Source organism: Selaginella moellendorffii, unplaced genomic scaffold (assembly GCF_000143415.4).
Source record: "Selaginella moellendorffii unplaced genomic scaffold, v1.0 SELMOscaffold_38, whole genome shotgun sequence".
Classification (NCBI taxonomy): domain Eukaryota; kingdom Viridiplantae; phylum Streptophyta; class Lycopodiopsida; order Selaginellales; family Selaginellaceae; genus Selaginella; species Selaginella moellendorffii.
Genome location: NW_003314299.1, coordinates 1,554,013 through 1,577,636, shown reverse-complemented (window position 1 = coordinate 1,577,636; position 23,624 = coordinate 1,554,013). Strand labels below are relative to the sequence as shown.

At 46.5% G+C, this 23,624-nt stretch overlaps 9 protein-coding genes and 2 non-coding genes across 16 annotated transcripts; 7 read left to right on the top strand and 4 right to left on the bottom strand.

Annotated features, from left to right (window-relative positions):
• The first annotated feature begins 3,165 nt into the window (after nucleotides 1-3,165).
• Nucleotides 3,166-6,142, top strand: LOC9659247 (serine/threonine-protein kinase BSK5). Its single transcript, XM_002978808.2, has 10 exons — nucleotides 3,166-3,831; nucleotides 3,899-4,119; nucleotides 4,190-4,325; nucleotides 4,398-4,531; nucleotides 4,592-4,697; nucleotides 4,756-4,841; nucleotides 4,906-5,094; nucleotides 5,157-5,315; nucleotides 5,379-5,492; nucleotides 5,571-6,142. Exons 1-10 carry the CDS (start codon nucleotides 3,753-3,755, stop codon nucleotides 5,814-5,816), a joined length of 1,470 nt encoding a protein of 489 aa, XP_002978854.2. The 5' UTR covers nucleotides 3,166-3,752; the 3' UTR covers nucleotides 5,817-6,142.
• Nucleotides 6,143-6,231: 89 nt separating this feature from the next.
• On the top strand, nucleotides 6,232-8,671 carry LOC9658691 (SAFB-like transcription modulator). 2 transcript variants are annotated; one of them, XR_002993363.1, is made up of 6 exons: nucleotides 6,232-7,447; nucleotides 7,513-7,737; nucleotides 7,795-7,840; nucleotides 7,888-7,946; nucleotides 8,014-8,281; nucleotides 8,353-8,671. XR_002993363.1 is itself a non-coding variant. In XM_024683593.1 (5 exons), exons 1-5 carry the CDS (start codon nucleotides 6,412-6,414, stop codon nucleotides 8,475-8,477), a joined length of 1,806 nt encoding a protein of 601 aa, XP_024539361.1. In that variant the 5' UTR covers nucleotides 6,232-6,411; the 3' UTR covers nucleotides 8,478-8,671. The 2 variants fall into 2 exon arrangements, 1 of the variants encoding a protein (XP_024539361.1); XM_024683593.1 differs by having other exon boundaries at nucleotides 7,795-7,946.
• A 111-nt stretch (nucleotides 8,672-8,782) lies between these two features.
• Nucleotides 8,783-8,855, top strand: TRNAE-CUC. The gene has a single exon. It is a non-coding gene; the product is annotated as a tRNA-Glu (tRNA).
• Nucleotides 8,856-8,932: 77 nt separating this feature from the next.
• Nucleotides 8,933-11,077, bottom strand: LOC9658690 (ribosome biogenesis protein TSR3 homolog). 4 transcript variants are annotated; one of them, XM_024683595.1, is made up of 12 exons: nucleotides 10,949-11,077; nucleotides 10,860-10,900; nucleotides 10,757-10,812; nucleotides 10,639-10,704; nucleotides 10,526-10,566; nucleotides 10,317-10,453; nucleotides 10,171-10,261; nucleotides 10,044-10,115; nucleotides 9,875-9,963; nucleotides 9,620-9,819; nucleotides 9,491-9,557; nucleotides 8,933-9,443 (listed from the first exon to the last, which is right to left on the bottom strand). In XM_024683595.1, the coding sequence occupies exons 1-11, from the start codon at nucleotides 11,008-11,010 to the stop codon at nucleotides 9,516-9,518; spliced, it is 897 nt and encodes a 298-aa protein (XP_024539363.1). In that variant the 5' UTR covers nucleotides 11,011-11,077; the 3' UTR covers nucleotides 8,933-9,443; nucleotides 9,491-9,515. The 4 variants fall into 4 exon arrangements, with proteins under 4 accessions (XP_024539363.1, XP_002978740.2, XP_024539364.1 ...); XM_002978694.2 differs by having other exon boundaries at nucleotides 8,933-9,557; XM_024683596.1 differs by having other exon boundaries at nucleotides 8,933-9,557; nucleotides 10,044-10,126; nucleotides 10,757-10,900; nucleotides 10,949-11,016.
• On the top strand, nucleotides 9,012-9,524 carry LOC112349326. Its single transcript, XM_024683598.1, has 2 exons — nucleotides 9,012-9,165; nucleotides 9,196-9,524. The coding sequence occupies exons 1-2, from the start codon at nucleotides 9,031-9,033 to the stop codon at nucleotides 9,445-9,447; spliced, it is 387 nt and encodes a 128-aa protein (XP_024539366.1). The 5' UTR covers nucleotides 9,012-9,030; the 3' UTR covers nucleotides 9,448-9,524.
• Nucleotides 11,078-14,246: 3,169 nt separating the features above from the next.
• On the bottom strand, nucleotides 14,247-15,479 carry LOC112349377 (paraneoplastic antigen Ma6E-like). Its single transcript, XM_024683687.1, has 2 exons — nucleotides 15,328-15,479; nucleotides 14,247-15,264 (listed from the first exon to the last, which is right to left on the bottom strand). Exons 1-2 carry the CDS (start codon nucleotides 15,353-15,355, stop codon nucleotides 14,468-14,470), a joined length of 825 nt encoding a protein of 274 aa, XP_024539455.1. The 5' UTR covers nucleotides 15,356-15,479; the 3' UTR covers nucleotides 14,247-14,467.
• LOC9659246 (palmitoyl-acyl carrier protein thioesterase, chloroplastic) lies at nucleotides 15,328-17,396 on the bottom strand. Its single transcript, XM_024683685.1, has 8 exons — nucleotides 17,334-17,396; nucleotides 17,034-17,260; nucleotides 16,488-16,978; nucleotides 16,278-16,411; nucleotides 16,115-16,228; nucleotides 15,895-16,063; nucleotides 15,735-15,803; nucleotides 15,328-15,666 (listed from the first exon to the last, which is right to left on the bottom strand). The coding sequence occupies exons 3-8, from the start codon at nucleotides 16,938-16,940 to the stop codon at nucleotides 15,367-15,369; spliced, it is 1,239 nt and encodes a 412-aa protein (XP_024539453.1). The 5' UTR covers nucleotides 16,941-16,978; nucleotides 17,034-17,260; nucleotides 17,334-17,396; the 3' UTR covers nucleotides 15,328-15,366.
• Nucleotides 17,397-17,478: 82 nt separating this feature from the next.
• On the bottom strand, nucleotides 17,479-19,062 carry LOC112349376. Its single transcript, XM_024683686.1, has 7 exons — nucleotides 18,675-19,062; nucleotides 18,487-18,595; nucleotides 18,235-18,398; nucleotides 18,102-18,182; nucleotides 17,969-18,044; nucleotides 17,810-17,914; nucleotides 17,479-17,751 (listed from the first exon to the last, which is right to left on the bottom strand). The coding sequence occupies exons 1-7, from the start codon at nucleotides 18,960-18,962 to the stop codon at nucleotides 17,678-17,680; spliced, it is 897 nt and encodes a 298-aa protein (XP_024539454.1). The 5' UTR covers nucleotides 18,963-19,062; the 3' UTR covers nucleotides 17,479-17,677.
• On the top strand, nucleotides 19,060-21,477 carry LOC9659245 (pentatricopeptide repeat-containing protein At2g35030, mitochondrial). Its single transcript, XM_024683754.1, has one exon. It carries the CDS (start codon nucleotides 19,060-19,062, stop codon nucleotides 21,475-21,477), a length of 2,418 nt encoding a protein of 805 aa, XP_024539522.1.
• Nucleotides 21,401-23,413, top strand: LOC9659244 (U4/U6 small nuclear ribonucleoprotein Prp31 homolog). Of its 2 annotated transcripts, XM_024683682.1 has the most exons (7): nucleotides 21,401-21,514; nucleotides 21,575-21,640; nucleotides 21,706-21,834; nucleotides 21,904-22,793; nucleotides 22,854-23,024; nucleotides 23,099-23,174; nucleotides 23,245-23,413. In XM_024683682.1, the coding sequence occupies exons 1-7, from the start codon at nucleotides 21,512-21,514 to the stop codon at nucleotides 23,353-23,355; spliced, it is 1,446 nt and encodes a 481-aa protein (XP_024539450.1). In that variant the 5' UTR covers nucleotides 21,401-21,511; the 3' UTR covers nucleotides 23,356-23,413. The 2 variants fall into 2 exon arrangements, with proteins under 2 accessions (XP_024539450.1, XP_024539451.1); XM_024683683.1 differs by lacking the exon at nucleotides 21,401-21,514 and having other exon boundaries at nucleotides 21,689-21,834.
• Nucleotides 23,414-23,474: 61 nt separating this feature from the next.
• Nucleotides 23,475-23,545, top strand: TRNAG-GCC. The gene has a single exon. It is a non-coding gene; the product is annotated as a tRNA-Gly (tRNA).
• Nucleotides 23,546-23,624: the final 79 nt, after the last annotated feature.

The window sequence follows — 23,624 nt, the reverse complement described above, 5'->3', positions numbered from 1 at the left end:
GAATGATCATCTGGACAATCATATTTAGGCCACCTTTTGGCCTTCTTTTAGGTTTAGACAATCTTTGGTTCTCCCTCTAGATCCACTATATTGAATATTCCTTTAAAATATTTTTACTCCACTTGTCAGCCACTAAGCTCTAATACCAATATTAAAATTCTATCCTTTACAACCTAAATCAACTAACTAAAAAGGTGATCACTTGATTGTAGAGCCCTTTTTTTATTCTATTATCCTGACCTAGCAATCCTCCCGTCATCAGGGAATGATCATACACAATGATATTTAGCCCACTCTTTGGTCATTTTGGTCTTTTTCTTAGGGTTTACCAAACCTTGGTTCTCCCTTTATATAATGCATATAATAGGGTATATAATTCATTTTTCCACAGAAAATACATTTTAAATCTCCTTTACCAAATCATCTTTGAACTATTGTCAATTATAATCACTTGATTAGTTGGTCTTGTTTCTTAAAACACTTTTCTTAATTTTTGCCTTCTTTCTTTTTATGATGTAAGCAATATAAAACCCAATGTAATCCATAAGTTCATTTCTTCTTGAGTTTTGTTTCCAACTCAAAAAACTACTAATGATATCAAATTTATCTATTGCTTCTATACAAATGTCATCATGAGGAGGATTTAACAAATAAATGAAAAAAAAATTAACTATGAATCATGCAAATGATTCAAGCAAAAAATACACCAATGTTTCAAAAAGAGAGAATGAAATAGGATATTGACCTTTGAATATGGTTTAGCTGTAGATAACCTATTCTAACATGAACTATTTGTTAGTGGTCAAGTTCACTATTGGTGGTTCAAAATAAGTCAAGAAAAGTTTTGTGAATGTGTTGAATTGAAATGCATATTGTTGCGTAATAGTGAGCTGCCAAAAGAGTGCCTGTCCTGAAAGAGACAACTGGAAGTATGGAAAATGTGAATTGCCATCACCACTAAGAACGACTTAGCAGTCTCCACATGCAGCTGAGGGTCTCTATCCAATTCACCGCTGAACTTAGGCAGAATTCCCACTGTATGTGTGTCCAGAGGGCTTTGATACCGATGCAGCATAGATTTCTTGGAACTATTTGCTGGAGATCTGAACTTTAGATCAGGTTCCTGACACCAGAACCTCTATCCCCCTGAAGTTCATGAAATCCCGCACACATGTAAGCCCTGATCTCCCAGATATACCAGGCTAGTCCTCCTTTGTGACTCTTCTACCTCTCTACTAGATTGAGGACCAAAATTTGTTTTTTCTAACTAAAGAGTCCTATTTCATAACCTTTTACTACAACATTTATACTCTAGTTCATGTCCAGAAATTATATATTTTTCACTATATTTCGGCACCCTAACTTGTGCCCCCTACGATTGAACGTGTCACCTAGTCCACGTGTGGCAAATTCTCCGGGTTATGCAAAGCATCGGCCAAAGGCACAACTACGCACTAATCTTCGGCTGAAAAACATCCACCGTGTGGGCGAGACATGAAATCCTTAAGCATGACTGAACTCTCTTTCGGAGTTTTCATTGGAATTCTTTTTGCGTTTAGCTGGGAAGTCTCACACTACCACGCCTTGGAGAAATCCCACCCTCGCAACCCAAAGTTCTCTAGGTAACTCACAGCTTAAACCTCAAAAAACCTTATACTAGCGCTTCAGTCACATTCGTAATTCCGCCCATTCCAGCGCTCCAACCGCAAATGCCCGCACCCAAATCCCCCAGACAATCATTTGGGTATCTTTGCGCATCTCCTTGCCACCTCGTTCTTCTAGAACCACCGGTCTACTAATGCCTTTGTAAAAATACCTCCACGCCTTCAATCATTCCCCGACTTTGGGCGGCACAAACTACCTCTCATGCAAGGTGCTCATGAGTTGCAAGAAGAGAGATATGCTGTTGTGCCTCCCAAAAATTATCCTTTTCGTTGTGGAAATGGGCCGAGGAGATCGACCATGCACAAGTGGTGTGTGTAGATTAAGTTAAAATAACATGTATCTCCACCATGCCGTTTGCTCCCGAAACCAAGCTCCAGCGTCCCTATACTGCCACAGGCAGCGTGGAGCTCCCTGGCCTTGGGAGATAGGTCTTATAGGAAACCAAGCTTCCAAGATCTTCGAGGCTCCGAGATCTCTTACTCAAAAGTTTTCTTGGCGGCTTTGGTGCTCCTGCTCCGGGCATACACAGCAAGCAAAGTCCAAAAAACTGCCCAGGCGTAGGGCTTTCCTCACAAGACCTTTTTGGATTCTTCGATATGCCCGATCTGGGCATATGTCATTTGGTCGTAAATTTTCTTTGCCCCAGGACAGTTTCCCAGCTCTAACGCTCTTGCAGAAGATGCAGCATGAAATCCCACGAATGCCGTGCCACAGCTGAACCCTGTATCGGAGGATTCACTCCTATCAGCTATGGACGATAGGTCAGATAGAAAATGCGAGAACTACCTTTGAGCAAATCCCGAGAGTAGTTTGCTTCACCATTTTATTATGAGTGAGTTAAAAGTAAACTTATCATTTTGTTATTATGAAATGAGACTGTCATTTCCTATTATAAATATAATTGCCATAGTGTAAAATACTCTTACATATCCAGTAAAATAGTCTATCTATCCAGTTGCTTGAGTGAAAATGCCCTTAGCCAATTTTTTACACATTGAATACCACTGTACTGCGCATTTTGATCGGCATATGCTTGCACATGGTCGCAAAATGCCCAGTCAACAAGGTAAGAAGGGTCGTCGTGGCCAGCCCGGCGGGCAGCCTGCCAGCCAGGCATCCGGGCAGGGGCACGTGGCCGGCCTGACAACCTCTTTTCACACTCACACGCCCAAATAGCCCGTCTCTTCCGACAGCCCCTGCCGACGTGGCACACTTTCGCCACTGATAGCTTTCCACGTGGACAATGCCCGATTTAAAATCTGGCACAATACCGCCGGAATATGCCGCCGCGTTCTCGCGGTGATGTCATACGGCGTAAGATTCCGTGGCGATCCGGAATGTTGCTGCCGATGTCTTCCGCACCGGAATGGCAGGGGAATGTGGCCCGCGATGCGGAATGACGAGCCGATTGAAAGCGTGGACGGTCCTCGAAATGTCCAGCTAATGATCGTTACGGCCATTTTCACTCATTCATTTAATGTTTTTCACTTGTCCCCCCCTCTCTCTCCTCCCTTCTCTCTCTTTCTCGCTCTCTCTCCTCTCTCAATCTCCATACACTGTGCTTGCTATGGCGGAGTAGGGTTTATTGCCGCGGCAGGGGGAGGGGAGAGGCAATAATCCGGCGCTGCTTAGGCGCTGGCGCGAGAACTCAGCTGCGGCGAGCAGGGATTCCATCGACAGGTATGGATTCGGTCGATGCATTCCATCGCTCGCGAGGAGCAGGAGGAGGTTCCTGGATATGAAATCGCTGCCGCGGGGGCGGATTTGGAGGAGTCGGGTGATGATCTCACATATTTCGGCTGGATCGGGGATTGCAACGCGCTTGGCTCCAGGAGCTTAGGGTTTGAGAAGGGGAAGTGATCTGACACACTGGTACTAAAGCTCCAGCTGTGATATTTGTCTCATTCTCGATGAGGCTACCACAGACAAGCTGGTTGCATTGGCTGGGAGAAGCATTGCGGCCGGATCTCTAGCTCACGGGGGATAAGCCGGCAATGGGGCACCCGGATCGATCAGGGATTGGTAGTAACAGGGGGGCGTTGTAGCTGGCGAGCAAGGAATCTGGGTGTTTTGGAGGGATTCTAGTGATGGGCTGCTGTTTCTCCAGAGTATCCAAGGAAGGGTCTCCAGCCGAAGAAGCTCCTCAACCGGAAACTCCTGGGCTAGGTGCGTGGATGTTTTTCCTTCGTTTTTTTTTTTTTTAATTTTCCCCCTTTCCTTCTGTTTTTTACAGAGAATGGTCGACAGCCTGATGTGGATGCGGTGCCACAGTTCAGGGAATTTTCTTTCGAGCAGCTTAGGGAGGCGACTAATGGGTTTAGTGCGGACTACATAGTGTCTGAAAGCGGCGATAAGGCTCCTAATCATGTGTACAAAGGCAGGCTAGATCAGAATCGATGGATTGCCGTGAAGAAGTTTCCGAAAACTGCGTGGCCCGACGCGAGACAATTCATGGTACTGGGTAGAATCCAATTGTTTTCAATGAGCGCACTTGTTAACTTCGTTTTGGTGGATTGACTTCCAGGACGAGGCGTTTGGGGTCGGGCAAGTGCGGCACGAGAGATTGGTTAACTTGATTGGATGCTGCTGCGAAGGTGATGAGAGGTTGCTAGTCGCCGAGTACATGCCGAACGACACATTGACAAAGCACCTTTTCCACTGTAAGATTGCGGGTGGTTTTTTTCCTGACTTTAAAACGGCGAATTCATGCATTCATTTCCTTCTCTCTGCAGGGGAAAAGCAACCTATGCAATGGAGCATGCGCCTGAGAGTGGCTCTCTACATTGCACAGGCACTGGAGCATTGCAGCAATAATAACCGTCGTTTATATCACGACTTGAATGCGTACAGGGTCTTGTTTGATCAGGTGCTTTTTAATCCTTTTCGTTCCCTCCTAGTGTATGCATTAACTGCAGCTGTTTTGCAGGACGGTGATCCGCGCCTCTCTTGTTTCGGTCTGATGAAGAACAGCCGAGACGGCAAGAGCTATAGCACGAACTTGGCATATACACCTCCTGAATACTTGCGAACAGGTAAAGCTCTCGTGCCTTTGTCACCTTGCGTATTCAAAGCTTTGTTTTCTGTTTGCAGGTAGAGTAACACCCGAGAGTGTTATTTATAGTTATGGTACTGTTCTCTTGGATCTTCTTAGCGGGAAGCACATTCCTCCAAGCCACGTGAGTGATTCAAAGCTCCTCTTAGCTTGTGAGTTTGTAATCCTGTGCTTCTTCATGTGTGCAGGCTTTAGATTTGATACGTGGGAAGAACATTTTGATGCTTATGGACTCATACCTGGAAGGCCAGTTTTCCAACGACGATGGAACCGAGCTCGTGCGGTTAGCGTCACGATGCTTGCAGTACGAACCTCGTGAAAGACCGACAGCTAAAATGCTAGTTCAAGCTCTTCTGCCTCTTCAAAAGCAGGCAGACGTAAATCTGATTTAAAACTCGTGCACTGCAATCATACTCATTTCTGGTTTTCGCTTTTCCAGGTCCCCTCGTATGTTTTGATGGGAATCCCTCGGGGAGAAACGCTGCCCCCGCTTGCTCTCTCCCCTCTCGGCGAGGCATGCTCGAGAAACGACCTTACAGCAGTTCACGAGATTCTCGTCAAGACTGGGTACAAGGACGACGAGGGTACCGACAATGAAGTAAGTTTCCTCTCTCTGCCTCTAGAGATTTGCCGAGATATGATATAATGCCTCCTCTTTCAGCTCTCTTTCCAAGTGTGGACCAAGCAAATGCAAGACGTTTTGAATTCACGAAAGCGAGGCGATGCCTCTTTCCGGGACAAGGATTTCAAGTCTGCCATCGATTGCTACACCCAGGTATGGTACCTTTCTCTCTGTTTCTTTTCTTTTGCTCTCGTTTTTGCTTCTGGAACTGAGGTCGGCTTTACTTGACAGTTTGTGGACGTTGGCACCATGGTATCGCCGACAGTGTTTGCACGGAGAAGCCTGGCGTATCTCCTGAGCGAGCTACCTGAGGCAGCGCTCCGAGACGCAATGCAAGCCCAGTACGTACACCCCGAGTGGCCCACTGCCTTCTACTTGCAAGCCGCGGCTCTGGCAAAGCTTGGCATGGAGACCGACGCAAAGGACATGCTCAAAGAGGGCGCTGCCATGGACATGAAGAGGCAAAACTTATCGTAGCAGCAGCAGCAGCAGCAGTGCGCAGCAGTACTTAGCAGCAGAGATTGAAGTGAAGTGACGACGATGGTTTGAGCGATTCGATAAAGCAAGGACAGCAGCAACAGCAGCAAAAAAGAAAAAAAAGATCTTTTGGTATCTGGAAGAGCCAGTGATGGTGGTGGTGGTGGTGGTGGTCGTGATCTTATAGAGAGCATCGGATTTTACGGACGAACAAAGGAAAAAGCTTACAACAGGGTATCGCTGGAGAAGAAATTTTAATGTAGGTGTTCCAAGGTCTCTCTTTTTTCTCTCTCTCCCAGGAATATGGAATAGCAATCCTTTCTTGATGGCCGTTTATCTTCGCTTCCTTAGTTAAGGACACCTTTGCGAAAGTCGCAGTGGAAATGGCATGCTTTAAGGGCAGTGGGCCTTGCCGATTCTTGACCTAATTTCCCATGAGCGCCTAGGGTTTGAGGTGAGGAGTGCGAGGAGCTGGGCGGCGACGCGAATCCGGCAGGCAAGAATCGGCGCTCCAGAGGTAGACGCATTGATCCGGCGCCTCGATCCAGCGCTTCTTTAGGGCGGAAAAAGAGAGGCGGCAAGCGATCGAGCGAGCATGAAGACGCCCGAGCAGCTCAAGGTGACCGAGCTCAAGGAGGAGCTGAAAAGGCGCGGCTTGAGCCCCAAGGGGCTCAAGAAGGAGCTGGTGGAGCGGCTGGAATCCGCGCTGCGGGATGAGAATGTCAGGGCGGAGGCGATGGCTCGCGCTCAGGCCCAAGCCCAGCAGCAGGAGGAAGCGATTGCGGTGAAGGCCGCGCAGGAGGAGATTGAAGTTCCGCCTCCAGTGGCGGAGGAGGAGATGGACGTTCCGGCTCCAGTGGCAGAGGAGACGGTTTCTGTGCTGGAAGAGACTCTTGTCACCACCACGACTGACGAGGTTTCCAATGTGGGTGAGATGGATTCTTTCGTGAAGGAGACGGTGGTGGAAGAGACTGTCCATGTCACGAACTTGAACCAGCCGGCTCCCGAGGAGACGATGGTGGAGTCTGTGGTGACTGTGGAAGAGACGACCATCAAGGTCGTGGAGGAGATGCCATCCATGGCCGCTCCTATGCTGGAGGAGGAAGCTAAGCTCGAAGGAGGGGCTGTGGCAGCCGAGTTTCTTACTCCCACAGGGCTGGAAGAGGGGATTAAGCTCGAAGGAGAGCCCGTGGTGGAAGAGCTTGCTAAAGGTGAGAGCTTTGTAGTCGTGGAGAAGACTGAAGAGGTGGTTATCAAAGTGGATGTCGAGGCAAAGGCCGAGAGTGTGGAGGATGTCCTTGCCGCCACCCAGAATGTGCTGCACGAAGGCTTGAAGGAGATAGCCAGTGTGGAGGACTTGAAGAACGAAAGCGTCCTTCAGGATGAGACTCTGGAGGCCTTGAAGGATATGAACGAGGCCGTCGAAGACCTGAAAGACGCGGTGGAGGATGAGAAAGAGATTGTCGTCGAAGCGATGAAAGATGACAAGGAAGACTCCAAGGACAGGGACAGTGTGGAGGAAGACCTGAAGATCAAGGACAGTGAAAAGGAGAGTATGGATAATGTGGATGGTGATTCGAAAGCCATGGATGTCGATGCTGAGGCCCAGGCGGGACTGAAGAGAAAAGATAGTAAGTGCCTGAATGTTTCTTTTCTGTCGTGAATGTGTGTCACTCATTTTTCTTTTTCTTTGCAGATGGTGAACAGCAAGTAGATCAGAGCAAGAGGCAGCGCAGGTGGAATTCAGGGAAAAATATGGGGGCAGATGTTGAGACAAGGCCTAAAGTATCGCCAGACTTGATTGTTAACGATGGTTCTAATCTTGCAGGTGGTAATTCCGTCGGTACTAGGCCTTTAGCTGACAGACCAGCCCGATCAGTTGTGTCTCCTCTATCAGACGCAGCCAACAACGGACGTATTGGTAAGTGTCTTCGTTTTCGCAGCAATACAATACTTAGTCACTCCCGGTTCTTTGCAGTGTCACCTTCAGATAAGAATCCCACAACATCTTTGAGAATTGACAGGTTTGTGCGCCCTTTTACCCTCAAGGCGTTGAAAGATCTTCTTGCAGACACAGGCAACTTTACAGATTTTTGGATGGATCAGATCAAAACGCACTGTTATGTCACGGTATGCGTGTGCATTGGTTTTTTCCCCTGGAGTTTGTGCTTACGTTTTTGTTTCTCCATTCTTGCAGTACTCCTCTGTAGACGAAGCAGTAGCTACAAGAAATGCTCTGCACAATCTGAAGTGGCCTGTGATAGGGGGGAAACAGCTAGTGGCAGAGTTTGTAGAGCCTGAGGAGGTGAAGCTCAAGGTTGAGAGTGGCAGCAATGACAAGCCTACCGTGACCATCCCTCGGGGATGCACTACTGGGGGATCAGCTTTCCCGTCTCCACACACGCCGGTGTCGCCTGTAGCTCCACCAGCGCACAAGGAAAAGCCAGCACCACCACCAAAGCGAGGTGAGCTCCTCTTCGATTCTTGTTCTTTTCGTTCTTCTTTCTCGTCTAACGAGCATCGTTCTCCATTGCAGAGGCTGAGACGATGGTTACTCTCGATGATCTGTTCAAGAAGACGAGCGCCAAGCCCAACATATACTACTTACCATTGACCGAAGCGCAAGTAGCAGCCAAGGCGGTAGCGGTGGCAAAGTCGTGAAGAAGTAGTAAGCGCTGCTAAAAAACAACCGCCGCTTGGCTTTCGAGGCTCTTGGCGGAGATATCGTCTTCTTCTATAGCTGGGGTGGTGCTCTTTCTCGTCCCTCTCTCGTTATTTTTCTACTCTTGTTCTTCCAGCAGCAAAAGCTTTTGTTTGCAAAGTTTGAGAGAAAGTACGATGATATAAGTTATATATCGAGACTTGCACACTTTCTCCACTCTTTGCGTAATTTTACGTATTTGATTTATCTTCGACGAAAGGAATGACTTGCTTGAAGCTGGATGAAGAGATGCTTCATGTGAATATCCGTTGTAGTCTAGTCGGTCAGGATACTCGGCTCTCACCCGAGAGACCCGGGTTCAATTCCCGGCAACGGAATTTTTAATTTTGCAAGTTTTAAAGAACATTTTATTTTTATTATTAAATCAAATTTAGTTACTTTAGTTTGCTTTGTATTGTGTTTTGCGTAAAATTTGATTGTAATGCTTACTTAGAGTGCAAAGGAAGGTTTTTTTCTAGTTTTTATACTCGAAAGCGAAGGGAGGGAGGTAGGATGGAAGCAGACGCGCAACAAGAAGTGACAATGATAAGCTATCGGAATCGCCACAAGTCGAGCTTGAGAAGAATGGAGTTTCGATGGAGAGCGTGGTGGCCCAAAGGTCTGTTCCCGTGCTCTTGGAAGAAGAAAATCCGCGCCAAGTGCTCTTGGAAGAAGAAAATCCGCGCCAAGTTCACTCGTTTCAAGTCGAGGGAATCGCCACCGGCAGCAGCAGCAGCAGCAGTAAAACCGGGAGAGGAGATCAAGCGATCAAGCAGCACTTCTTCGCGTTCGAGGAAACTCACCAGAGTAAACTCATGTGGTGCTGCGTACGTTGGAATTTACAACGAGCCTGGCGCTGATTCCCGGAGCATACCTTACTCTCGCATCCAGTGTCCTCAGTTTGTGCGAGAGCTCACGTATGCTTCCTGAAGATCTTCGCTACAATCATGAATGTCTGAATAAACAAGATCACCTGGATCTTTTGTCGCCCCGAATTTTTATGAGCAGTGGCCTGGCGCTTTTGTCTCTTTGCTCGCGTCCTAAGTACACAAACACGTGAGTCTCTGACGAGAAAGGGAGAAAGCAAACGAAAAAACGTTACCTCCTCCGATACAGAGAGGCTCTGCCACTGTAAGGAAATGTGCTTAGTTGCTTTGTTTGCATCTTCGTTTTCGTCGTCCCTTGTCTCGTTCTCGGTGTCCGGTTCTTCATCGGAGTCGACGCGGTTCATGTTTCTGTGAAGAGGTGGGAGCTCGTCGTCATTGTCGCTGCTTTGCTCTTGATCTTGTTCTTGGCTTTTCTCTGGATGAAAGCAGGGGGTTATCCTTCAGCAGGAGAAAGAGAGAGATTTGCAGACCTGATTTCTCGGAGCTGCTAAGCCAGCTATTCTGTACTGCCACGACCTCTCCACTGTTTTTACACTTTGCATACTGTTTGAGAAGCTTGCTGCAAGAAAAACAAAAAGGAACAGAAAGAGAATTAAAATCGAATTCCATTTGAATGAGTCAAGACTCGAGAGATGGAACCTGTTGAGCGACAGAAACCCATGGCCCCATTTGAACTTGCTCAGAAGCTCTGTCCCCAGCTCTTCTTTTCCACTGCATGCATCCTATTAGCGCGAGTTATCTAATTTTTTTTTAAAGGGAGGCGTACCAAATAACCAGTGCCGCGGTAAGAGCTTCTACGCACGATAGCTTGCAAGGCCGGCCATAATTTGTTGGATTGGCAGCAACAAGCCATGGCACTGCATGTACAAGAAAAAGAAAAAATCTGGAGAACAAAGAGAGGAAATAACTTACATAAACGGGCTGAGCCACTTCGAAGGTGGCCAAAAGGCACGGCCTCGAGCTTGGCCCAAGAACAATCTATAACCGCAAGACCACGCTCCTCGACCAGTGCTGCATCCTCCTGTGATATACATTTTTGCCCCACAGGACTGCTCGAAAAGTTTCAGTACCACGCAAAGAATTTCGCAAAGAAGGAAAGCAAAAACTGCTGCGGTGCTCACCTCAAAACCACACCAGCAAATCTTTGATGTACACGAAGTTCCTAGAGCGAGGAAGAAGAAGAAAAACTTATAAGAAAAACCAAACATCGCATGGGAATGACAGAAGCCATCACCTTGACATAGCCAAAACGAGAGAGTTTTTTCCCAGTACATTTTCTCGGGTCGCATTGCTCAAAGTCCTTAAAGTCAAGTAAGTTGAGGAAAAAGAATGAAAGAAAGACGCAATCTTACCCACATAGCAAGAGGGAATGGGAATTTCTTCTTCTTCCCCGCATCATCCTCGGGATCTTAAGCCCACACAAATCTTGAGCACCGCAAAGAAATGGACACTTGCCTGGTGCGGCAGACGTCGTAGGCTGCTGGAATTCTTCGTCTCTGCGGAGAGCAAGTAAGAGATCCAGCCTAGAACATACGAAATCTTACACGAGCGACGACGCGCAGCGCTTGTCCCTCCCTTGGCGTCGCATCGTTTTTCCCCGTCCCATTTCTTCCCTGCTAGAAACCCTAAACCATAGAAAATAAAATAATACAATTAATAATGAGTTTATTTTGTATAAGTAATTTTACAATAGTTAAAGATGAAATCTCTATTATTTATTGCAACAATAAATTTTTATCTAAAATTTTGCCACTGTAAAGTTTGTAAATATATATATGTATATACATGTATTACCTTACCTAAATAATACATTAAATATAATATTAAAGCCTATAGACTGTCTATTTAGAATTGAATTTTGTCCATCCATTCTTGTATATAAACATAGGTTTAAACTCCTAATACATCTATTCTTATATTTAGAGCACTCACATTAATAAAGGCTAATGATACTAAATCAAGTGGAATATCTAGAGCTTCCATTAGGCAATTATAAATTTCTACAAGAATCTAAAGCTCTCACAATACCATCAATAAAGTTATTAATAACCATGACTGAAATAAAACCGAAAGCAATAGCATAAACATTAGTCGATTACAAAATCTTAGTGAATCAGTTGCAACTTTAGATAACTCCAAAATGTTCAAACCAACCATACAATTATAACTTTGAACCAAAGTAAGGGACTTTGAGAGTTATTATAGTCTATAAAGCACCATTGTAATAAACAATACATCATATTTCTAAGTTTGCATGTTGACGATCCTTCAAAACAACTATTAACTCAAACTTAAAATCATAAGTACAAACCATTATCCTAATTCAGCACTACATATAGGAAGTTGGACTTATTTTGTTTATCCTTCACATCCTCTTTATCCCCTCCTTGAAGGAAAAAAAATTCTAAAACATTAGCTCTGTTTAGATTTGTTGCATTTGTTTTCACTTTGCCATTTATTTTCGGCCTCACTTCATTATCGCATTTGTTTGGTCTCACTACATTGGGGTTAGATGTTCTATTCAAACTTATTATGCTCATCTTCACTCCACAATTATATCATTCATCTTTGCTCTAATATTGTATTCACTTGTTTTCACTTTATTTTCGGGGCCGGACTCCCATTTGTCCCCTTTACCCTTTCCTCTGAAAACAAAAAAGTTCGAACTATTGGGGCAGAAAGGAGAAAATGAGAAAAATTGAAGAAAAATAATTATAGAAGAAGAAAATGAGAATCAAGAAGTTTTGGAATAGCAAAAAAGTATAAGTGATTCATTATCTTTCTCCTTTATATAAATGTTTTCTAAATAATTATTTAAACTGTAATAATTATTTTACTTTGAAAAGTTGCCTATTTTTGCTTATTACTCTCTAATTTCTCAACAAATTAGATGTTCTTTCTTTTATAACATGATATTAGAAGTTTCATATTACCTAAATTTTGAATTTTTTGAGCTTGGAGCTAATTTTTTGCTTTAAATCATATTTATGCAATCATATTAGTGCATGAAAATTTCTCAGATTATTTAAGCTTTTGCAATATAATGTTAATAGTTTTTTAATTATGTATTCTTTATTGGTACTTTAGTATAAATAGTATATTTAACATATCTTTTAGTTTAATTTAGTATTTTTGGTGACTAAAATGGTGATTTTATAAATAGCCAAGGGAAATTTATGATTATTTTTAGTTCATTAATCTGTGCAAATCAACAAATGTGTTTCTCTAACTAAGTCAAATATGTTGTACTAATAACACTTAAAAATTTTGTCTTTATGCTCTTTTAAATAAGAACACACACAAAGATTAGTTTCTTAATTAATTTAGGTGGAGACTGAAAAAAGGTCTAACAATAATATAGAGTGTCTCACCCCGGACAATTATTCCATAGATGTATTTTGTGCATTTGATTTTCAAAACTCAAAACTTATAAGTAAATTCTCGTCAAGGACATCCTTTAGAAAAGGAAATGAGAATTTATTTGTGCACTAAAAGATATTTATTATGCACGCTATACAGAAATAGCATAGTTTTTTTGGTGTATCATACATCATGGCAATAAAGAAATAATATCTAAAAGAATTCGCTAATTGGTAACTTTCAACACCCACAAACATATTTATAAGAGATATGAAGATTCTCATAATTTTTATTAAAGATTAATTATAAACCAAATTTAAAAGTTTAAGATAAAGCCATTAAATTAAAGAAATCATATTCTAAGAATATTATTCTTATATATTTAGAAGAGTAACAGCTTTATATTCCATTTTAGATTATCAAATAGTTATGTAAGTTTTAAATTTTCTTTTAGCACATAAAAGTATGAGTGATTCATCACCTTCTTCCTCTATATTAATTTCTTCCAAATAATTATTTAGACTGTAATATTTATATTATTTTGAATAGTTATTTATATTTGTTTTACTCTTTAATTTCTCAACAAATCAGATGTTCTTTCTTCTTTTATAATGTGATTGAAGTTTTAAAGCCTAGAGCCAATTTTTTATTTCAAATTATGTTTATGCAATCATATTAATGTATTAAAAGTTCTCAAATTATTTAGGCTTTTTCAATATAATGTTAATAACTTTTTAACTGTGTAGTCTTTATTGCTAGTTTAGTAATAATAATAATTCTGACATATCTTTTAGCTTAGTTTAGTTTTTTTAATGACTAAAATGGTGATTTTATAAATATCCAAGTGAAATTAATGATGATTTTTAATTCATTAAACTATGTAAAATATGTAAAATAAATTGACAATTTTGATAACTTGACTATATTTTCGATACCTTGAAATTAAGCTTCTTGAGAAAATGTGAACACAAAAAAGTTACATAATATTTATAAATTTGCAAAACATTAAACTTTTGCATAGAAAAATTAGAAATATTTTTTATTGTTCTAAATGATGTGTCCATGGAAGATTGACAATGGCAACATTTAATAATTTAATCCATTTTTTTATTTTATCTTTTACATAAATAATTACACTCTTCCCAAAAGTCCAGGAGTGCACCAAAAATAAAAGGCGTGATGGTTTTACTTGAATATAACAAAAAATTCCAAACGATTCATATTAGGGCGCAACGCTTTGAAATTTTAATGGCGCCCAGCCGCGAGGATGAGGCGTCGGGTTGCTCCACGAGCCAGGTTGTTCGTCGCAATCCATCCCACATTTGCAATATTAGAACGCGTAGATCTCTGGTCAGGTACGTCGGAGACTCGAGTGAATTCCAGTGGTATCGAGCGGTCTGTCCACTTTCCCTCCATCTTTCCTTCTCCACCGCTTCCCCTCTCACTCTATATTTCAATCTTCCTTCTTTCTTTCCCCTTTTCTTCTCGATCTTTCCCCTTCTTGTCGATCGATCATCTATCCGGTGAGAATATCTAGCGGCGTCCCTTCTCGATTCTCAAGATCCCCCTTCTCACTAACACTTCCGCGAGAAATCCCGGATCTTTCCTTCCAGGAATCACAACCACAATGGTGCAAACTATGCATGTGTACCGTGTGCACCTGCGGCAAGCACACCACGCTCTGCCATCCACGCCGAGACTCCTCATGCCCGCCATCGCCGTCCACCACAACACGCATCCCCCGCCCGCGCAACATCTCCCCGGCAGACCCCCGCCACGCCCGCCTCACCGACGCCACCACCTACGCCCACTTCTACTCCGCCAAGCCCCTCTCGGGCAACCCACGCACGGTCGGCACAGGCAAGACTCTCGACGGCTGCCTCCCCAGCGGCACTTACACCAACGCCAACACCGACTACAGCGCAAACTTCCGCGACTTCCACGCTCGTCCCAGGAATCCAATCGCCTTCCCACCACCCCACCGCGACCAGCCATCCTTCTCCGGATCCACCACCCAAGCCAGCGACTACCGCTGGTGGCCGATCCACAAGCGCGCTCCCAATCGCCTCCTCACCGATCCAACCGGCTTTGATCCCCCGGGGGCCTTCTCCGGCCTCACCACTTACAGCACCAGCTTCTGGGACGTGACCAACAAGCCCACCAAGCGGCTCGAGTTCTACAACGAGAAGAACTACGGCCCCGGCTTCGTCCCCCGCAGGCTGCCCGAGAAGCCCACACCCGATAACATCGCGTCGGCGCTGGGGAAGCTGGGTGGTCGATTCAATGCGCGGACGACTTACATGGATAAGTTCCGGGATCCCGGCGTAGAGTCGCCGCTGCGCGGGAGGCAGCTCAAGAACGCGCTGGCGGAGCCGCTCGACCGGCGGTTCGAGCACGACAGTACGTACAACACCGACTTCAAGTCGCCGCCAAGGCTCCGCCCGTGCCCCGCCGTGATGAAGCCCAGGCCAGACATTGTCACTGATAATCACCTTTGTTTCTAGCAAAACCAAAGCAGCAAAGAATGTTAGATCCAATCCAACGCATCTTTGAGATCTAGTACCTTTTGTTCGAGAGATTATTTGTATCATTGGAGGCGCGTCTAAGATGAGGAAGAGAATCGCTCCTTCAGTCTCCACACTGTTCTTCCTCGCAGGATCTCGCAGCCGCTGTCCTGCATTCTCAGGAGATGGGTGTAGTGGAGGCTTCCCTTGGTCGTGATCACCGGGTTGCCAATGTCGGGCGGCCCCAGCTCCTTCAAGTTGCTCATGGCTGCCACGCTCGACTCGCTCGGCGCTGGGCTCGTCAGAGACGTAACTATGTCGGACGCAGCGCACTCTCTCCGGTACTCTAGCGTCATGCTCATCAGCTCGTGAGCTACGAGCAGTGCCTGTGGAACGCTCTGGAATCAAAGCACAGGTTTAGCTCAAAGCTAGTCGAAAATAAAAAAAGAAAAAAGAGGATTTTTACCTCGAGCACCCAGCCGATATACTTGACGTTATTGACATGCTGGTTCATATCCATGTCATGGAGCCTTGGCTGTCAAAAGCGAGCGTCAAAATGTCAGAAGTCACTCGCAAGGAAAGTAAAGGAGAATAAAGGAGGCTTCGATCCGCTAGCTAGTGCTTACCACGAGATTCTTTTGTACATACATCGCAGTGTCGTCCAGCTTTACAATTTTCTGGCAGGCATCATCCTCCATTACGTGCCGGTCAAGGAAGTATGGGGATATTTCTGCGAAGACATCGTCTGGAATTTTGGAAAGGCGTCTTGTGCTCTTGTTCATCATCGCCCAGGTACTAAAAATTTCACGGTCTCAGTTTCAACAAAGATAGAAAGTAAATGCCTACCTCGTTGCTCGACAGACAGTCGCTCCAGTTGTAAAATCCCGAACCATAAAATCACGACGGATAAAATTCTTGCCAGCACCATGGATCCAAGAGTCGATCTCAACAATGTCACCCCTGCTCTAGCTTCAGAAACGCAACGAGAAAACAAAAACAGGATGCTTACCAGACTGGATATCGATCAACATCAATATGCATTCTCGTTACAACCCATATAAGACCATTTCGCATCATTGCATGTGTTGTTCCAAGCCCGTCACCAACAAAGTCCGACATGCCAACATGGTTGAGAGCAGTCTCCTGTGTAGATTTCTTATACGTCAGAAGGAAAATAAACATAAAAGTTTGAGCAGTGCCAGAAAAAAATTTCATTCACCTGGAAGAGATTTGTAAGTGTTTCAATTGAAGCCAATCTGTCGAATCCGACTTCGTACGACCTGATAACAAATCTTTGCCGGTAGACCAAATCATTCTCCAGAAGTCTGCCCCTTTTCATCTGCGCTGATCTCTCACGTAAGCTGACTTCCTGCTGCTGCTTGTTCTTGTCGACCGCGATGATTGCAGCTGCGAGCAGAGGAATGTAGTCATTAACATCGCCGTGATAGTCCTTGAAAGCCACGGACTTGTTGGGTATTGTCGCCTTCAAGCTCTCGCTGCTGCTGATATGGGTCCGGGAACCGTTCAATTTCGGAACGCTGCTGACTAAATCTCTCATACACTGCACCACTGGAGAGCATTCGTGTTGGTGTTGACACTTGAGTGAACCAGAGCCAAAAGGCCCATCTCGCGAAATTGTAGATCCAAAAAATCTACTTGCAGCAGCCTCCATCGCGTTCTCGTTGCGTCTAGCTCGTTCCTCTGACGCATCTACAAAAAGCACGAGCAGGAAATTCAGAAGAACCCAAATTCTGAAGGTACTTACATACAATCGCAGGTATCCTCCTGCATGTACATGTGAATCAGCTGCACCACACGGGAAGCTCCCCAATCGCGGCCTGCTAAACAGCCCACCACAGGCGCTTATTGAAAGAAGAAAATCGAGAAGAGATAGAGCACAGGCCAAATGAGCTGCCTGTCTCTTTACTGTTGCCTTTGCTCCTGCCACAACTTCTCCACCTACACACCTTTAAGTAGCCTCCGCTCTGACTCCTGCAAAAGAGAAAAAGATCGTTAGACGAAGAATTCGGATTCAAAAACCTGTTCTTTTTGAGACAGCCGTAACTGAATTTGCCCATGCAGATGTCAATGCGATCTGTTAGCACCAGAGGAAAAAGGACAGATAGATTAAGATGATTGACCAACTAATCTGATCGACCATGCAAGAAGTCCAGTTAGCTACACTGATAAGAACAAAAAAACAAATCCAATGCGCGACAGTAAGTAGGATGATATTCTTCCTTGCCGGCATGAAGAATGGCACAGCAAGAGAAAGAGCCTCTAAAAGGTTCTATCCCTTCAACAAACCGGCTCTATGGCCCGTTTACTACGTAAATATAGACCTCGTGTACTATGACGATGGTTATCACGAACGACCAGAAACTCGTTCGTGATTTGAATACGTGCGTCTCAAGCTTGTCTGGCACCAGACCATCCAGAAGATCCAGAAGATCCAGAAGGTAAGGCAGCCCGTTGACGACTTCCTAAATACCGAAAGAAACTCCATTATTAGCTGAAAAAGAATTCTTTAGAAGTTCAAACCTTCGTTGCCTCCTCCAGCTAGCGACCTTGCTCTGTTCCTGTTCCAGCCAGGAAGGTTGCGTTCGGCTTCGAATTCCCAACGCTTCTCGAACTCAGGAACTTCCTCTGTAACGTTGATGACGCTGTAGTCAATGTCAGCTTAGCCAGAAAGAAAAGTACCTTCGCCCAGGTTGTGAAGTGTTTGGAGATTTTCTTCCCGTCCCTCTGCGTTGCGCTTACGAGTCAAGGAATGGCCCTGATATTAACTAAAACATGAGCCTCATTCTGACAAAAACCATACACCTATAGGCACCTTGTCATGAATTCCCCTCGATACCCTGTGCGTCTCAGATTTACTAGAAGAGTCCTTTTCATGATGTTCTTCGTGAACAACCTGCGCGATCGGAGCTAGCATAGAAAAATAACCACACAAAGAAAATGCGTACCCCATTTGGACCTCGCCTCCTTGCCGTCGAAGAGGCGTAATAGTTGCCATTCGGTCCCCCGTAGCTGAAAGACGAGCTTTGGAAAGAATACGATTGAAAACCTCCGTCATCTCGATGGTTCACGAGAGGACCCTGGTGACGGCTTGTCACCCTTTGCCTACGGTCTGGAACAAATTCACGACTGTAAGATGCTTCAAGCTTATACATGGGAAAACCCGTAAGAAAAAATATTGTTTCCAATTGACTACTAACCAGGCCTCACATCATCGTCTGGATGCTCCACAATCGGTTCTTGGCTCGACCCAGTCGCGTGAGGATGATCGTCCTCGATTTCTTCGATAATAGGGCCTCTCCGGTTCTCCTAGACACCGAAGTTCTTAGCAAACTCCTCAAAAGAAAGCTTTCTCGACAGAAACAAGAACGAAAAAACTCAGACATACCTGCTGTGAATGAAAAGGCCTATTCTCCAAGAAACCGCCATCGCGCCTGTGATCGAAGGGATTATTGTCTGGAAATCCTCCAAACAAGCTCCCAAACGGCCGATTGAAGAAGGGATCGTCGAAGGGATCGCGGCCGCCAAAGAAATTTTGCATCATGCTGCCACCGAAGCCAAATCCGCCAAACCCAGCGAATGGATCAGGGAATGCCCCGCCGCCTCCTCGCCGGTAATCGCCGCTACCATCGCCGCCGCCTCCATTTGCGTTGCCGCTCCTCCCTTGGCGCTGCATAATCGCTCCTCTCCTCCACACTCCAAACCTAGGGTCATGTGGAGCCACATAGGCGCTCAAGAGAAACAAATGGCCGCTCGCCACGTGTCCTTCTGGAATGCTCCACGCCGCCAGGGAATTGGAGCTGGGCGTCGTCAATCCCAATTCCAATTCGACTCTCCAGCGGCGATTCTACTTCCAATCGATCCTTGCGAGCTGCGCGCAATCGAGGGATTTGGCTCGCGGACGATTGATCCACAAGTGGATTTCTTCTTCCAGCGATTTGAGGCACGATGGAGCGCTGCTCAATATCCTGCTCCAAATGTACGCGCGATGTGGCGAATTGGCGCTCGCTAGGGCAGCTTTCGACGCCATGGAAGCGCCGGATCTCCTGTCGTGGAAGATCATCCTTGGGTGCTATGCCCAGCGTGGGCATCTGGAGGAAGCGCGGTTTCTCTTTGATTCCATGCCGCAGCACGACGTGGTGGCCTGGACGACCCTAATCTCTGGCTACTCACAAAACGAGTCGCTCATATCAGCTAAATCCCTGTTTGATTCTATGCCGGAGAGAAACGTTGTTACCTGGAACACCATAATGGTAGCATATGCCCGTGAAGGGCATTTGCAAAAGGCAAAATCAATCTTCAAGGAGATGCCGGAGAAGAATATATTCTCGTGGAACACTATGGTGGCGGCGTCCGTACGACTGGGTTCCCTCTCAGAGGCTAGGGCACTGTACTACGCAATGCCGGAACACGACGTAGTAACTTGGAACACAATGCTCTCTGCAAATGCCCAGGAAGGGTATTTTCTGGAATGTGAGATTCTCTTCGCTAGCATGAAGGAAAGAAATATAATTTCGTGGACAACTATGTTGGAAGCATATTCCTCGGCTTGCGACTTGCATGGTGTGGAAATAACATTCGCAGCAATGCCGGAAAGGAATGTTGTGTCTTGGACTTGCCTTGTTCAAGCATATGCCCAGTCTGGGCATTTCGATCTTGCCGAAGAAGCTTTTCGATCGATCCCGGAGCCCAACATTGTCGCGTGGACCGCGCTTGTCGTTGTGTATGGTGACAGCGGCCGGATAGACGACGCGATCACGACGTTTGATTCAATGCCCTTGCGAAACCTTGTGTCCTGGAGCGCGATGCTCTCGATCATGGGGCAGCACCGGCAGATGATCTCTCAAGCAAAGCTCCTCTTCGATCGGATGCCCGAGTGGAACACCATGATAGCCAACACGATGATCGCAGCTTTTGTCCAGAGTGGAAACCTCTGTCGCGCAAGAGAGTTCTTCGAGGCTATGGCGGAGCACCGAGATGTGGTCTCATGGAACATGATCCTCGCGGGCTACACCCAAGAGGGTCGAGGCGAGGAAACGAGAAATCTCTTCGCAAAGATGGACCAGAGAGACATTGTCTCGTGGGCGACTGTTCTTCAATCCTACACCCAATCCGGGCAACTGGAAGACGCAAGGCACATCTTCTTCGACGCCATGCCCGAGTGGAATCTCTCTGCCTGGACGATCATCATCACCGCCCACGCCCAATTCAAGCAGCTAGACCTTGCCGCTGATTTCTTCTTCAATCGAATGCCTGATCACGACGTTGTCTCCTCTAATGCAATGCTCTCTGGATTTATCTCTAGAGGTTTCTATGATCGAGCCAAATCTATGTTCCAGGCGATGATCCATCGAGACGTGGTAACTTGGAATATCATGATCTCTTCAAATGCCGACACTGGGCATCTTGAGGAGGCCAAAACGTTGTTTGATAGAATGCCGCGCTGGGACGCCGTGTCCTGGGCGACGATGGTATCGGCATATACTCAGGCCGGGTACCTCCAAGATGCCCGCGTCTTACTGGAGAATATGCCCCGCTGGAGCACTGTAGCATGGAATACCCTAATCGCGGGCTATGCCGCGAACGGGCATGTCGGGGAGGTGCTGGCGCTCTTCGATCGAATGCTGGATCGCGATATTATCTCCTGGAACGCGCTGATCGTCGCGTTTTCTTATACCGGGCGTCTAGATCGCGCTAAGGCGGTGTTTGATCGAATGCTCTACCGCGACATCGCGTCCTGGAACGCGATCATTGGCGCATTCAGCCACTCCGACAGTGCTGTGGAATCGATCTGGCTGCTGCGATCGATGGAGCTGGAGGGATTCCTGCCGGACGAGTTCGCTATCGCGAGCGCCATGGCGGCGTGTAGCAGGATCGGGCTGGTTGGAGCTGGAAGGAGCTATCTGGCGCTCATGGAGGAGGATTATGGCGTGAAGCCCTCGCTGGAGCACTACAGCGCCATGGCCGATGTGTTTGGGAGGGCCGGGCAGCTGGGATTCGCCGAGGAGCTCGTCCGATCGATGCCATTCGAGCCGAGCTCCAGCGCCTGGGCGTCGATCGTGAGCTCTTGCAAGATCCACAGGGATTTCCAGCGCGGAGAGCGCATCGCGAAGGAAGCCATGCTTCGTGGCGGCAAGAGCAGTGGTTCCATCCACATCCTTTTCGCGAATATAATCCAGGAAGAAAGTTAGGGTTCTTCATAACTTAGGGTTTTGCTACGCGAGAATGGTGAGTGTGGCGATCGCGATGGCGATCTTTGGCGCTGATTCTCTGTGCGATTCTGTGCAGGCGACGCTGGCGGATTCTTTTCTTGCCGATCTCGACGATCTCTCAGACAATGAGGCGCCGGGCGAGGTAGGGGAGCGTTCTTTCGCGTATTTTGTGTCTAACCTCTCCTAATAGGCGTTTTGGCATCGCAGGAAGAAGCTGGAGAGGACGACGAGCTGGGCAAAGAGGATGTGGAGATGCCCGACGTCGAGGTAAACTACGATGATCTTAACACGGTTGCGAAGCTCCAAAACACTCCGCGGTACCATGACCTCATGAAGGTGAGTTCTTTGTTCTTGCTCTAGAGCTTCCCTTTCTCTTTCGGTTATTCAAACTCCTTTTCTTTCCAGAAAGTGGACGAGGCAATCGAGTCTGGAGTTCCTGCTACCATGGCCAAGCTCTCGGAAGATGATCCGGAGTACCAGCTGATCGTGGAGTGTAACACTCTCTCGGTTGACATCGACAACGAGATAGGGGTGATACACAACTACATCAGAGATAAGTACCGGCTAAAGTTCCCGGAGCTCGAGTCCCTGGTACAGCATCCCATTGACTATGCTCGAGTCGTCAAGAGGATTGGGAACGAGATGGACCTCACCTTGGTGGATCTCGAGGGAGTACTCCCATCAGCGACGATCATGGTGGTTTCAGTCACGGCTTCTACGACCAACGGCAAGCCTCTAGCCGAAGAAGTCCTGCAAAAGACGCTGGATGCCTGTGACCGGGCCCTGGACCTTGACGAGTCGAAGAAAAAGGTGCTGAATTTCGTGGAGAGCAGGATGGCCTTCATCGCTCCAAACCTGTCGGCCATACTGGGAAGCGCGGTGGCAGCAAAACTGATGGGAACGGCCGGTGGTCTCTCAGCTCTATCGAAGATGCCGGCGTGCAACGTACAGATCCTCGGCGTCAAGAAGAAGAACTCGGCAGGCTTCTCGTCGGCTACGCTCAATCCTCACACCGGCTTCATCTTCCACTCGGAGATCGTCCAAGGCAGCCCGCCATCGCTGAGAACTCGAGCTGCTCGTCTCGTGTCCGGCAAGTCGACGCTGGCGGCCCGTGTGGACGCTACAATGGGGGATCGTCTCGGGCAAACTGGACGGGCTTTTAGGGAGGAGATACAAAAGAAGATTGAGAAGTGGCAGGAGCCGCCTCCGCCAAAGCAGCCCAAGCCACTCCCGGTGCCCGACTCGGACCCAAAGAAGAAGCGAGGAGGGAGGCGATTGAGGAAGATGAAGGAGAGGTATGGCCTCGTCGTGAGCTGGTTTGCGACCAAGTTACGAGCTTGTTTCCTTGCTTTAAGGTACGCGATGACGGACATGCGCAAGCTTGCCAACCGGATGAGCTTTAACATCCCGGAGGAGAGTTCACTGGGAGACGGGTTGGGTGAAGGCTATGGGATGCTCGGCCAGGCAGGGAGTGGCAAGCTGAGGATATCGGCTGGACCGAGCAAGCTTTCGACCAAAGTGAAGAAGTAAGATCTCTTCTCTCCTCGCGTTTGCCAGCTTTTGAGAGACTTGGGCTGATTCTCTGTGTTTCGATTTGCAGGTTTAAAGAGAAGAAGTATGGGAGCAGTGGAGCTACGTCTGGTCTCACCTCTAGTTTAGCGTTCACGCCGGTTCAGGTACTCCTCTTTCGTTTTTGTTTTCTTTGTTTCGAGAAAAGTGGTGATTTTCTTTTCGGTTCTTCGGCAGGGTATCGAGCTCTCGAATCCATCAGCGCAAGCTGCATTGCTTGGAAGCGGTACCCAATCAACGTACTTTTCGGAAACGGGGTCTTTCTCGAAAATCAAGAAGATCGTGTAGTATGAGAATTTGTATGAAATTTTTAGCAAGTTTTAGGGTTCATGGTTTGATTTAAAAACAGAACGCTCGTTTTAATTAATATCTAAACCGTTGCTACATAACCTTGTTTACTATCTAAAGCACTGCTGGTCTAGTGGTAGAATAGTACCCTGCCACGGTACAGACCCGGGTTCGATTCCCGGGCAGTGCATTTTATTTTTGGTTAATCTTGTTAAAACAGCGATATAATTAAAATTATACGTAATATAAACTCGAATGACCGCGCTAAA